We start from the raw sequence: 13,756 nt of genomic DNA on the forward strand, positions 1-13,756 counted from the left end.
TGCAAGTTCGATTCCCGTATGGGATAGCTACGTATTCCTGCTTTGCAGGGGGTCGGACTAAATACTCACTTCCAGTTCTACAATTCTATGATTTCTATCTCCATCTCAAGACATTTGCTAAAAGACAAACCTTTCATATTCTTTCGCTTGATAACAAGTTGTGCTTCCTGTTACGGATCAAATTATGTGGAAAACCTTTCAGGTTCTCCTTTCTGCCCGCCCTCTAAAAATGTTGCAACTCTAAAATCAGTTATGTAGTAGGAAGGGAGAAGTTTGAGCAATACAGGGCCTTCATTCGTGCGCATGAAGGGTTAGCCCTCTCCCTTCCCTCCCACATCAGCACAGCCAATGGTCAGGAATGATGGGAACTGTAGTTACAGCATCCAAAGAGCCACCAATACTCAATCCTGGGCCTAAACTATGAAGGCCTCACCATATATACCCCCCCCCCCCAAATAAACACTGAGAAGAGAAGCTTTATGTATTTTATTCTTTTCCAAAAGCAGAGGGTTGACAACATGGAATTTGGCTGACATTGTGAACAAGTTCAATACTGATAATGGATGGTCAGTCTATCAACCTCACTGCTCACTTAAAAATAATAATAATAGAGGGCTGTGTCCTTTTCACCCATTGCTTTCCACAATCTATCCAGAGAGTGGTAGGAAGCACTCCCCACACCCTCACACACAAATTTTGGTAGCAGAAGTCAAGATGCCTCAGGAATCAAAAACTCCACGGTGCAGAAAAGAAAGCTATGCTTGCCACAGATCAAGTCCGATAGGGATCAATCCTTATTGAAAAAGGCATAGAAAAGATTCTCCCATGTGGGGAAAAAGGACACACAAGACTCAGAAGAGACTCTTGTGTTCTCTCTGCAAAGTCCTTACCTATATACAGTACCAGCACTGTGATGTGCAACAGACGACTGGCCAACTCCAGAGCATCTCCCCCCAAGAAAAAGCATCACATATCAGAGCTCAGGAGAAGAGACCTCGCTTTGACCAGGCGGACTGGGCAACCTGAGCTCTGCATTGTTACGGACCACCGTGAAGAGGCTCACGACGGCCAGGAGGGCCATCACCATCATGACAGAGCAGATGGTGAACATGTTCCTGGTGCCTGTCTTGTAGTCGCTGTCGTGGAGGATCAGCAGGCCGAGGCAGGCCAGCAGGTTGAGCGGGACGCGGAACCAGTGCATGACACCTGCCTGGTCCTTCTCGGGGATCACCTTCTGCCGCAGAAAACCCATAGAAGGGAAGTAGAGCCCGCAAGACAGCTCAATGAGCAGGAAGGCCAAGAAGGACTCGGAAGGGTTCTCCTGCCCAGGGTTGGTAGAGAAAGTCAGCATGAAGAGGGAGAAGAAGACCATCAGGACCGAGAGGGAAAGGATGTGCATGGGCTGCAGGTGGTATTTCTTGGAGGTTGCGACGCGGTAGAGCGATGAGCCTGCCATGCTGGCCGCCATGAAACTAGAGAAGACTATGCCCAGGGGTGGGTTGTGGGGATCCAGGACGGGAGTCCAAAGGAAGATGAAGATGTAGATGACACTCTCAAACAAAGCCTGGATGGTACCCAAAAGCAAGACCCGGCGGTCTGAGAGGAGGCACTTCAAGGCATCAGTGCAAGTCCTGGAGAGAGCCCTCTTCTTGCCATAATTTTCATCCCAGTTCTTCATCGCCAGGACACCCGCCAGCATGAGAAAGGGGATGGAGACCATGAAAGGGGCCACCGGGCCCAGCCCCAGCCATTCGGCAAAGACGTTGGCTACCACGCCGGCTCCGATAGCGATGATGCCATTCCAAAAAGCAGCCTTGGAGAAGGTAGCGGGGATCCACTCGGCCGGGAAGTCGTGGCGTTCCACGTGCTCGTGGACGTACCACGCCTCGAAGGCAGAGAAGAGCAGGGCAGTGGACAGCCCCCCTAATATCCTTCCCACAATGAGCACAAAATAATCCCAGGAGAGCTTTGTGAGGCAGCAGACGGAATAAGTCAAGGAGAAGAGGATGCAGGATTTCTTACGGCCCAGGCGGTCAACCAAGGAGCTGGAGACCAGCCCAAACAGCACGCTGGAGGCAAAGCCGCAGACGTAGATGATGGTGATCTGAGCCTCCAAGAAGTGGTAGTGCTGGTACAGTTTATAGAGATAAGGTCCCTGCAGCCAATCAGCGGCAAGGGCCAGGAAGTAGACCTGGTAATAGTCTAGCTGGAACCGCAGGAAGGCTGGGTTGGAGAAAGACCTGCCGGTGATCTTGGAACGGCAGGCAGAGAACTCCAAGCCAATGCATATCAGCAGGAGGAAGGCAAAAGCAACATAGGCAGTGACCAGCATGGTGTTCTAAATCATCATGTGCAGCGCATCTCCCAAGATCTGCTCCCAACACACCTGAAAGAGAAGAAGGCAAGAGACACGGATGTGACAATTTGCACTAGGCAGCTTTGCAGCAAGACTTGGAGGTGGGCAGAGCAGGGTTTATCTGTGGTGCATTTACACTTCTGAAAAAGCTTGGTACAAACTGTATGCACACTTTTATGCAGTCTTAACACTTTCACACACCCTGCACACTAAAGATGACACCCCACCCCACGCCTTGCACAGATAAATCCTCTAAGCTCACCATTATGTTGGAAAGGCTGTGGAGAACGAGATTCCTAAATTCATGTATGGTGGGAGTGCCCTGTGGTCCACGCCTTTTGGGGAAAAGTTTTTAATCTGTCCTCCAAAATCACTAAACAATCTATCCCTCCTAATTTGGCACTTACCTTATTATGATTAGATTTGACCGCAAATTCTACCCTTAAATCTAAATAATTAATTTCCTTTCTGTTCACAGCAGCTAGACTAGTTATTGCCCAACAGTGGAAGGAAACTTCTAATATACCAATAGAGGCTTGTGTTAATAACATCTGGAGCATTGCTCTGTCAAAACGCCTCACATACCATCAGTGACTAATCAAAGGCCTCTCCGAAAAAGATACCTTTGACACAATCTGGTCTCCCTTTTTCTCTTTTATTGAAGAAGAACAGGATATTTTAATGCCACCATCATCACAGATGTGTCTGTGGAGGGGATATAATGATCGAACACATATTGTATTATAACTGTATTGTAACTTTTGAATACGTGTTTTTAAATGAATGACGACACGCCAAAACTTTGAACACATTTTGAAACAATGAGTACATTAAGTGAACAATTTACAGTGGTGCCCCGCAAGACGAAAAACCCGCTAGACGAAAGGGTTTTCCATTTTTCGATGCGCTTCGCAAGACCAATTTCCCTATGGGCTTGCTTCACAAAATGAAAACGTCTTGCGAGTCTTTTTCGCTCCCCCCCCCTTTTTCTAAGCTGCTAAGCCTTTAATAGCTGCTAAACCGCTAATAGCGCTAATCCGCTAATAGGGTTGCTTCGCAAGACGAAAAAACCGCTAGACGAAGAGACTCGCGGAATGGATTATTTTCGTCTTGCGAGGCACCACTGTATTGCCTGGCCATCTGCAACAAATGGGAGTCACCTCCAGGGAACCAAGAAGAAAGTTTTGTGTAAACTAGAAGAGAATCAACTTCTCCTTTCATGCTACTAATATTTATAACATGCTGCTAAATGAGCCTTCCATTCATAAGCAATATAGCTCTAAGTACCAAAATGCTGGCTATACACAATAAAAGACCAATCGTCTTCAGGCTGTTTGTGAAGCGTCCTAGAGCAATGCTTCTCAACTGTTTTCTAACCCATGTTCCATCTTTGCAATTACAGAAATCCCACGCCTCCCCTCTTATTTTAATTGCATTTTTAAATGGATGGAAATTGCATAGACTTGATTATTATTATTATTTTACTCATATTGTACAAATTCTTTGGGAACATTCAGGTCCCACCCACCTGTCCAATATATTCATATGCTTCACTGGTGGAAAAACACTGTTCAAGAGGGACTCTAGGAGAGTAGTGGACTAGGTGAAAGTTTGGTCTTCTCCAGCAGAGCAATTCTTATGTTCACAAGCTACATAGTGGTATTTCTGAGCATACAAGGTGGGTCTAACAACAGGGCTGGCTTCCACGTGTACTTTAGCTTATCTTTCAATTTCATCTTGTAGTTTTTACAACAGGGCTAGCTTCCACGTGTACTTTAGCTTATCTTTCAATTTCATCTTGTAGTTTTTAAAGTTGGCACAGACTAGAATTGCAAACGGGGGCCAATTGGTGCTAAAGAAGGATAGAACTTTCTTTATGTATGCCACAACAGCAGCAAGAATACTTATTGCAAAGTATTGGAAGACACAAGATTTACCCACTCTGGAAGAATGGCAGATGAAGGTGATGGACTATATGGAACTGGCGGAAATGACCGGCAGAATCCGAGACCAGGGAGAAGTCGGTGGAAGAAGATTGGAAGAAATTTAAAGACTATTTACAGAAATACTGCAAAATTAATGAATGTTAGAATGATGTTGGACTGAAGTTAAGTGGTTTTAAGCAGCAATGTTAAAAGGAATATGTAAAAATGGATTGTTAACAGGTGAAAATTTAAAGTTATTATATTTTAAGATAAGAGATTAAGATAAAATTAAAGAGGGAAAGGATTTGCTGAACTAACTAATTTGAACTGGAATACAAAAAGGGAGGTGTGAGGAGGTCGGGGAAACAAGCAAATGAAAGATAAGACATGGAAAGACCAATCTGTTTTTTTAATTGTTTTTTATCTTATATTTTTACTTTTTTCTTCTATTCCCCCCCCTTTTTCTTTAATTATTTTTTCGGGGTTTTTTTTGCATATTTTGTAATATGTTGAAACCTTAATATCTTTAAAAAAAAAATAGAATTGCAAATGGGACAGAGTGTAAAAGCAGAAGCATATGCGATTAGTGGCAAAAAGGGGGTTAAGGAACCTAATGTTCCCTAACCTAACCAGGGACGCGGGTGGTGCTGTGTTCTAAACCACTGAGCTTCTGGGGCTTGCCGATCAGAAGGCTGGCAGTTCGAATCCCCATGATGGGGTGAGCTCCTGTTGCTCTGTGCTAGCTCCTGCCAGCCCAGCAGTTTGAAAGCACACCGGTGCAAGTAGATAAATAGGTACCGTTGTGGCAGGAAGGTAAATGGCGTTTCCGTGTGCTCTGGTTTCCGTCACGGTGTTCCATTGCACCAGAAGTGGTTTAGTCATGCTGGCCACACGACCCGGAAAGCTGTCTGTGGACAAACGCTGGCTCCATTGGCCTGAAAGCAAGATGAGCGCCACAACCCCATAGTCACCTTTGACTGGGCTTAGCCATCCAGGGGTTCTTTACTTTTTACCTAACCTATAACCTCAAGATTGTCCTTGATTTCTAACTGGCATCACTTACAGCCAGAATGGTCAGAGATGAAGTATCGAACAATATCTGGAGGGCCGCAGACTCTCCACCCCCAGGATAGGGGAATGGGGAGCAATGCTGGGCATTCAAGCCCAAGTGAGAAGGGAAGAAACAGCTTTGTTCTACTGATAAAGCCAAATTACTTTAAGATTTCCCCCCACCACGAGAGATACAATCCATGCCTCCCCCCACCCCAAAATAAATTGAGACTTTTCATGATGCCCAATTACTTTTCGCATACCAGAGTCAAAGAAGAGACAGAAATAATGCATACTAACCTTGATCAGCGTCCCACACTATATGCAAAGTAAGACCTGCTGAAATGCTCTCCGCTGCCTGAAACATAACTTCATTTTAAAAAACCCGAACCCTAACTTTTGGAAATTGCAAGGAAGTGATTGCTCCAGAGACTTGAATGTAAAGCAGCCCTCTCAGTAGCTCAGATAAACTACTGTGTAAAGACCACCGGGATAGTGAGAGCCAAAGGGAGCCACTGAGGAACTATCCTGTGCCTCCTCAAAGCTAAGAAAGAGAAATTGAGTGAGCCTGAGGTTACTAGAGGCTGCTACAGCCAAGTATTCCTCATGTTGTTTCAAACGCTTCCCATATGAGCAGTGAAAAACAAGCTCAACCAGCTAAACTAGCCATCTCCTCCACCACACAGCTTGGGAGCAATCAAGAACAACTTTTTGGTTGAACTACAAAACTGTCTCCCAAGGATTCCTTTGCAGCCTGTTATTAAAATGTCTGTAATACCTCTACAGCCAGGAGGCAGAAGCCACTAAAAATATCTGAGAGTGTAATATTATTGCAGCAATCCTGAATTACAACTTTCCTACAACTCAGCTATGGAGCTTGTAGCTCTCATGTTAACCTGATAAAGATCAACACCCACACCTTACCTCTATGCAAGTATTAACAATGAAAACCAGAAAGAGCAATTTAAACTCAATAGTGCAGAAAACAATTGTAAACGCATATTGTTTCCTCACAAACCCCTAATGTTTTGCCTCCATAACCTTCCACTGTATAACTAATTATCACTGATCCCTAAAAATGTGAATCTCTCTATTTACTGGTCAAACACCTGCCCTATGCAGGTTTTCAATTTATGCTCAACTCCTCACCAGATTCATGGCATCAGATTCATCTCCAGTGCCTTCAGGAGATTATCTTTAGAACAGAACAGCCACCTGCTTCACAATGGTATTAGGAGAATAGAGGAACTAAGAGTATTTTATTTCCCCAAGCTTTAAAGGAGCAGCACAGTTTAGAACTAAAGAAAGCATGAACGGGCTTATTTGGCTTTTGCAATCAGATTTAGGAAAGTGTGGAAGTCTGGCAACCTAAAACCAGTGCTTTTTTAGGGAGAACTCACCGGAACTCAGTTCCAGCACCTCTCAAGTGGGTTCCAGCACCTCTCAGGTAAGTTCTGGCAGCTCTCAGGCAGGTGCCATTGCCATTCTAAGAGAAAGAGAGAGGCGTTCATGGTGAGCTCCGGCACCTCATTTTCTGGAAAAATAGCACTGCCTAAAACCATGTAATAATACATTAAGTTATTTGTTTTTTAACTTTGATTTATTAACTCAAAAGTATTGGTTACAGAAAATATACTGTACTAACAATGCAATCCTGTGCACCCAGAGTGGCTTGAGCAACCCAGTCAGATGGGCAGGGTACAAATAATAAAATTATTATTATTGGGAAGTATGCCCCATTTAACTCAACGGGGCTTACTTACAGGAGGCAAGTGTGCAGCCTAGGTAAATTAAGGCAGGCAATGCCAACACCGTGTCCTCAAAACAATTCATGCATACAGATTTAGGTTAAGCTATTAGCTCCCAAGCCGCAGCAGCTCAGCAACAGAAGACACTTTGGCTAAGCCTGTGAGGGGGCCAGGCTTGGATACACCTCCTCCCCCTATATCCCAAATCCCTACACACACATAGCAGCATGGCACTTCTGAGGCGAAACAGAGAAAAGTTCTCTCCACACCACCACCCAGGGGAGATGGCTGCATGCAGAGCTAGGGTTGCCACCTGTCCTGTATAATTCAGGATTGTCCCATACAGTGGTGCCTCGCAAGACGAAAAGAATCCGTTCTGTGATTCTCTTCCTCTAGCGGTTTTTTTGTCTTGCGAAGCAAGCCCATTGACAGATTAGTGGATTTGCGCTATTAGCGGCTTATCTGCTGATTGGATCAGCTGATAAGCAGCTTAGCGGCTTAGAAAAAGGGAGGGAGGGAAAAAACCCCACAGGAACTCGCAAGACATTGTCATCTTGCGAAGCAAGCCCATAGGAGATTCGTTTTGCGAAGCACCTCCAAAACGGAAAACCCTTTCGTCTAGCAGGTTTTCCGTCTTGCGAGGCATTCGTCTTGCGGGGCACCACTGTATTTCAATGCAAAATGCTACGTCCTGTATTGATAGTTCAAGTCTTTTCTCTCTTTCTATCTAGGTCAGCCTGGATAGCTCAGCTGGTCAGAGCGAGGTGCTGATAACACCAAGGTTGCAGGTTCCATCCCCGTATGGGATGGCTGCATATTCCTGCACTGAAGCGGGTTGGGACTCGATGATCCCCTGGGTCCCTTCTGACTACATACATGATGATAATGATGATAATAATAATAATAATAATAATAATTTATTATATAAATTTATTATTTATACCCCGCCCATCTGGCTGGGTTTCCACATGATTCTACGATTCTCTCTGTCCCTCTCTCTGCCAAGTTAGGGAACCTTTGCAAAGGCAGGTGTGTGAAACGTCATGCAGTGGAGTCAAGCATATTGTGTTTAAGAACCTTTTAATGATGGTGAAAGAGGAGAGCGCAAAATACGGTCTGAAGCTCAACATCAAAAAACGAAGATCATGGCCACTGGTCCCATCACCTCCAGGCAAATAAAAGGGGAAGAAATGGAGGCAGTGAGAGATTTTACTTTCTTGGGCTCCATGATCACTGCAGATGGTGACAGCAGTCACAAAATTAAAAGATGCCTGCTTCTTGGGAGAAAAGCAATGACAAACCTAGACAGCATCTTAAAAAGCAGAGACATCACCTTGCCAACAAAGGTCCGTATAGTTAAAGCTATGGTTTCCCCAGTAGTGATGTATGGAAGTGAGAGCTGGACCATCAAGAAGGCTGATCGCTGAAGAATTGATGCTTTTGAATTATGGTGCTGGAGGAGACTCTTGAGAGTCCCATGGACTGCAAGAAGATCAAACTTATCCATTCTGAAGGAAATCAGCCCTGAGTGCTCACTGGAAGGACAGATCGTGAAGCTGAGGCTCCAATACTTTGGCCACCTCATGAGAAGACTCGACTCCCTGGAAAAGACCCTGATGTTGGGAAAGATGGAGGCCACAAGGAGAAGGGGACGACAGAGGACGAGATGGTTGGACAATGTTCTCGACGCTACCGGCATGAGTTTGACCAAACTGCGGGAGGCAGTGGAAGACAGGAGTGCCTGGCGTGCTCTTGTCCATGGGGTCACGAAGAGTCGGGGACACGACTAAACAACAATTGTGTGTGAATGATAAGATTGTACAGTGGTACCTCGGGTTACATACGCTTCAGCAATACTTAACCCGAGGTACCACTGTAATGGATTGGGGGGTGGGGAGGGGAAATAAATCGCACCCCAGAACAAAGGCGGCAGCCCTAATGCGAGAGTACCCCCACCCGCATTTCCAGGGCGGGAAAGGGAGGAAGCAACACCCCCTTCCCCGACCCCCGCTTCACGCAGAGCCCCCTTCCTGCCCAGCCCTCTTCGCTTCCGACCCTTCGGCCAGAGGGGGGGGAATCCCCTCCCCCAGCCGCCCTCCCCCCCCCCTCCTCGGCCCTTCCCTTTACCAACCTGCCTGGGTCTCTCTCCGGCTCCCCTCCCCTCAGACCCGTCCTCTCCGCCGGGGGGAGCTCACGCTGCATGCCCGACGCCTCGCTTCCGCTTCCGCTTCCGGAGCCGCCGCGCTGCCTGTCACGTGGCCGCCGGCCGCGCGCTCGGCCTGTCGCGAGGCCGCCCCCTGGAGGCGAGCGCCGCAAATGCAGGCTGCTTGCGGCGCCAAGTGTATTAAGCCTCGGTCCGTCCGGCTTTTTATTTAGTACAAATTTAATTTAGCAGCAGCAACAACAACAACCTTAATTTAACAGCAGCAGCAATAACAACAGGAAGAATTTCTTTTGCATCTCTTGTAAGAAGAGGATTTAATTTTTAGGCCGCTCCACCACGTATTAAAAAAAGTACCTCTACAGGAAACTGAAGCAGTGGCGGACAGTTCCAACCAAAATATGGCAAAAAATACGTAGGTACATAAAAACAACAACATTGCATTAATAATAAATCAAGATAAGAAACTTTTTTTATATAAAATAATGGAAATGGTTTATTGAATATTTACAAACAAACTGTAAATAGATAAGAACATTGGCAGGTGTATCGTAATAACCAGCAGTTTTATAAGAGTGTATATGTAAAGTAGATTAATAAATGAATAAATTGAGTTAGTCTGGATTTGCAGAAAATATTAAAAATGAACTTAAGGAACTGCAGAAAGAGGGGGAAGGAAGTCAAGTTTTGAAATGTTAAAATTACACACGCACTATATATGGCTAATACATGAAATGGGATGATCAATTCGTTTTTCTCTTCAGCCTCCAGGTTCTCACTGAGAAAGTGGGTAGAGATATGTTTGCCCCCTCTCTCTCCTAACCCTACTGTACTGGAAATTATCGTAGAAATGTGCAGTTGGAAGGGACCCGTACGGTCATCTAGTCCAACCCCCTGCGATGCAGGCCTATGCAGCTGCCCCATACCATACCTGTCAACCTTCCCCTTTTCTTGAGAGAAATCCTATTTGGAATAAGGGAATTTCCCTTTTAAAAAAGGGAAGCATTGACAGCTATGCCCCATGCAGGGATCAAACCTGCAAGCTTGGCAGAATCAGCACTGCACTCTAACAGCACTGCACTCTAACTGATTCTTCAGTTGGGGTTTCTTTAGTCTTCCATCCTTGCGCTATTAAAACTCTCGCAGCCGTTATCGCATACATGAAGATGTTTTCCAGCTTTTTTGGCAGATCTTTCCCTAAAATCCCTAATAAACTCCAGTCTTAATTGGTGGTTCCAGCTGGGGCTGATGGGAATTGGAGCCCAACAATGTTTGGAGGGATATAGCTTCCTCTTCATGGAAGTACGGCACCTCACTTTTCCTCTCCCTAATTACCGGTACATTGTCATTTGATTAGTCTGCCCCTTTCAATGCAAAGAAATCACATTGCAAATAATGGAAGGGGGAGGTAATCAATAACATACCCTTTGGAACCTGAAAGGAAGAACAACTGTGAATACCAATTGCATTTGCTGGATTGAAATTCCATTCTGGACATGGAAAAAAAGAACAAACATTCGGCTGCTTGGAACAAATGGCTAGGTTGTGCTCAGGTGTGAAGTAAGAGTTTGGTTGACTGGGGCCATCCACCAATATTTCATGGCAACCTCCCCTCCAAAATGAATTGACAAGCTTCCACACAAGCAGTGAATGAAGTTGCATCACTGATGTTTCTTTTTCTTTACTGAACGGATTTTCCACATTAAGAGGAAATGTTTATTTCTTTTTTTTAAGATACAGGCTGGAATTATTATCATGATTACATTATCAGCCTGGACACTGAGATCCAGCGCCGAGGGCCTTCTGGCAGTTCCCTCATTGTGAGAAGTGAGGTTACAGGGAACCAGACAGAGGGCCTTCTCGGTAGTGGCCCCTGCCCTGTGGAACACCCTCCCTTAAGATGTGAAGGAAATAAGTAGCTATCTTTAAAAGACATCTGAAGGCAGCCCTGTTTAGGGAAGTTTTAAATATTTAATGCTGTATTGTTTTTAACACTTGATTGGAAGCCGCCCAGAGTGGCTGGGGAAACTCAGCCAGATGGGCGGGATATAAATAGTAATAATAATAATAATAATAATAATAATAATTTGGATGGTGTAATAAACAACAACACCTTGTGTAAGTATGAGCAGCCACGATTTCACAACAAATCTCCAATCATGAAGCACCCTAATTGTCAGTACGGAAAGACCATGCAAGCATGGACTACAGTGGTCCCTTGGTTCTCAAACGCCTTGATACTCAAACATCTTGGAACCCAAACACTGCAAACCCGGAAGTAAGTGTTCCGGTTTATGAACTGTTTTCGGAAGCCAAACATGCTCCATTTTGAGTGCCACACTTCTGTTTTGAGTGTTACGCTTCCGATTTGAGTGTTACACTGAGTTCTGTCTATTTTTGCTATTTATTTTATGTTTTTGTGGCTCTTGCTTTTGTGACTGTGTGGAACCTAGTTCAGCTACTGATTGATTGATTGATTGATTGATTGTGTGACTGCAGTACATTGTTTATTGCTTTCATTTTATGAATCAATGGTCTCGTTAGACAGTAAAATTCATGTTAAATTGCTGTTTTAGGGGTTGTTTTTAAAAGTCTGGAATGGATTGATCCATTTTGTATTACTTTCTATGGGAAAATGCGCCTTGCTTTTGGAACGCATTGGTTTCGGAACGGACTTCTGGAACGGATTAAGTTTGAGGACCAAGGTACCACTGTAAAGTCCTTTAACGTTGTTTCAAAGCTTCAATTTATATGCTAATCCACTAGGTGGCAGAAAACCCACAGTGAAGTAGTCTGTAGTTCAACATGGCGAGATTGCCATGTGTTTTGTTTTATGGGAGGTGAAAGGTGCACTGGGACAGAGGCTATATAACTACCTTGGCCCTGGCTGCAGTACTTGGGAGTCAGTGTTGATTTGAACTGCCTTCAATGCACATCTGGCTCTTGCTGTCTGCTCTGAATCCCATCTGGGGATTCATCTGCGCAAGGAAAGTTAATGTGGTTAATTTCCTCCCTGCCAGCTCTGCTACCAATTGCACTAAAACACACGTGTTAATAAGAACCCAGTGAGTCGAACATCTGGCATCCGTGCTTTGAAATGTGCCTTCACCCAAATAATATTATCAATTCCCCCAAATAAAATGATTAATTATTGTTAGCGAAGCTACAGGGGACCAGGCACCTCGGTAGTGGTTTTTTTATGCTTTTACTCTGTTTTTACTAAGTTTTAAATGCCTTTACTATGTTTTTATATATGCTGTAAGCCACCCAGAGTGGCTGGGGAAACCCAGCCAGATGGGTAGGGTATAAATAATAAAAAATTCTTCTTCTTATCATCGTCATCCTGGGAACTGTAGTTCATTGAGTGTGCTGGGAATTGTAGCTCTGTGGTAGGCAAACTACAGATCCCAAGAATCTGTGGGGGAAGAAGAGTGCTTTAAGTGTGGGGTATGGCTGTGCCCTATTAAACTAACTAAAGTTTTTTGCTGCCAGGGAATACAAAATTCCAACCTTCATTCTCATTTGTGGCTTTGTGACCTCCTTTGCTGTTCTGCACTATTTTGTACTCTTGGTTTTGTGTGTTTGCATGTAGGATTGCTGCTTCTTTACAGGCTGTTAGGGATGCAAGCATTAAACAGGTGATTCCATCTCTGTCTCCACTCCAAGAAACTGTCTGTGTCTGCCGAATGTTTATCTGCTACAACTATACAGTGGTACCTCGGGTTAAGTACTTCATTCGTTCCGGAGGTCCATTCTTAACCTGACACTGTTCTTAACCTGAAGCACCACTTTAGCTAATGGGGCCTCCTGCTGCCGCCGCGCCGCCACTGCACGATTTCTGTTCTCATCCTGAAGCAAAGTTCTTAACCCGAGGTAATATTTCTGGGTTGTTGTTGTCGTTTAGTCATGTCCGACTCTTCGTGGCCCCATGGACCAGAGCACGCCAGGCACTCCTGTCTTCCACTGCCTCCCGCAGTTTGGTCAGACTCATGTTTGTAGCTTCGAGAACATTGTCCAACCATCTTGTTCTCTGTTCTCCCCTTCTCCTTGTGCCCTCCAGCTTTCCCAACATCAGGGTCTTTTCCAGGGAGTCTTCTCTTCTAATGAGGTGGCCAAAGTATTAGAGCCTCAGCTTCACGATCTGTCCTTCCAGTGAGCACTCAGGGCTGATTTCCTTCAGAATGGAGAGGTTTGATCTTCTTGCAGTCCATGAGACTCTCAAGAGTCTCCTCCAGCACCAGAATTCAAAAGCATCAATTCTTCGGCGATCAGCCTTCTTGATGGTCCAGCTCTCACTTTCATACATCACTACTGGGGAAACCATAGCTTTAACTATACGGACTTTTGTTGGTAAGGTGATGTCTCTGCTTTTTTTTTGCTCCCCCCCCCCTGCTTTTTTAAGATGCTGTCTAGATTTCTGGGTTAGCGGAGTCTGTAACCTGAAGCATATGTAACCTGAAACATATGTAACCCAATGTACCACTGTACACAGTTCCCATCAGGGGAAAAAACCACA

At 44.9% G+C, this 13,756-nt stretch overlaps 1 protein-coding gene across 4 annotated transcripts; it reads right to left on the bottom strand.

Moving 5' to 3' along the window:
- Positions 1–471: 471 nt before the first annotated feature.
- On the bottom strand, positions 472–9,328 carry MFSD5 (major facilitator superfamily domain containing 5). 4 transcript variants are annotated; one of them, XM_083490256.1, is made up of 3 exons: positions 9,211–9,328; positions 6,732–6,817; positions 472–2,386 (listed from the first exon to the last, which is right to left on the bottom strand). In XM_083490256.1, the coding sequence occupies exon 3, from the start codon at positions 2,330–2,332 to the stop codon at positions 974–976; it is 1,359 nt and encodes a 452-aa protein (XP_083346382.1). In that variant the 5' UTR covers positions 2,333–2,386; positions 6,732–6,817; positions 9,211–9,328; the 3' UTR covers positions 472–973. The 4 variants fall into 4 exon arrangements, with proteins under 4 accessions (XP_083346382.1, XP_083346383.1, XP_083346384.1 ...); XM_083490257.1 differs by lacking the exon at positions 6,732–6,817 and having other exon boundaries at positions 9,211–9,306; XM_083490258.1 differs by lacking the exons at positions 6,732–6,817; positions 9,211–9,328 and adding an exon at positions 5,632–6,696.
- Positions 9,329–13,756: the final 4,428 nt, after the last annotated feature.

The sequence above is a fragment of the Podarcis liolepis genome (assembly GCF_965112155.1).
Source record: "Podarcis liolepis genome assembly, chromosome: 2".
NCBI lineage: Eukaryota > Metazoa > Chordata > Lepidosauria > Squamata > Lacertidae > Podarcis > Podarcis liolepis.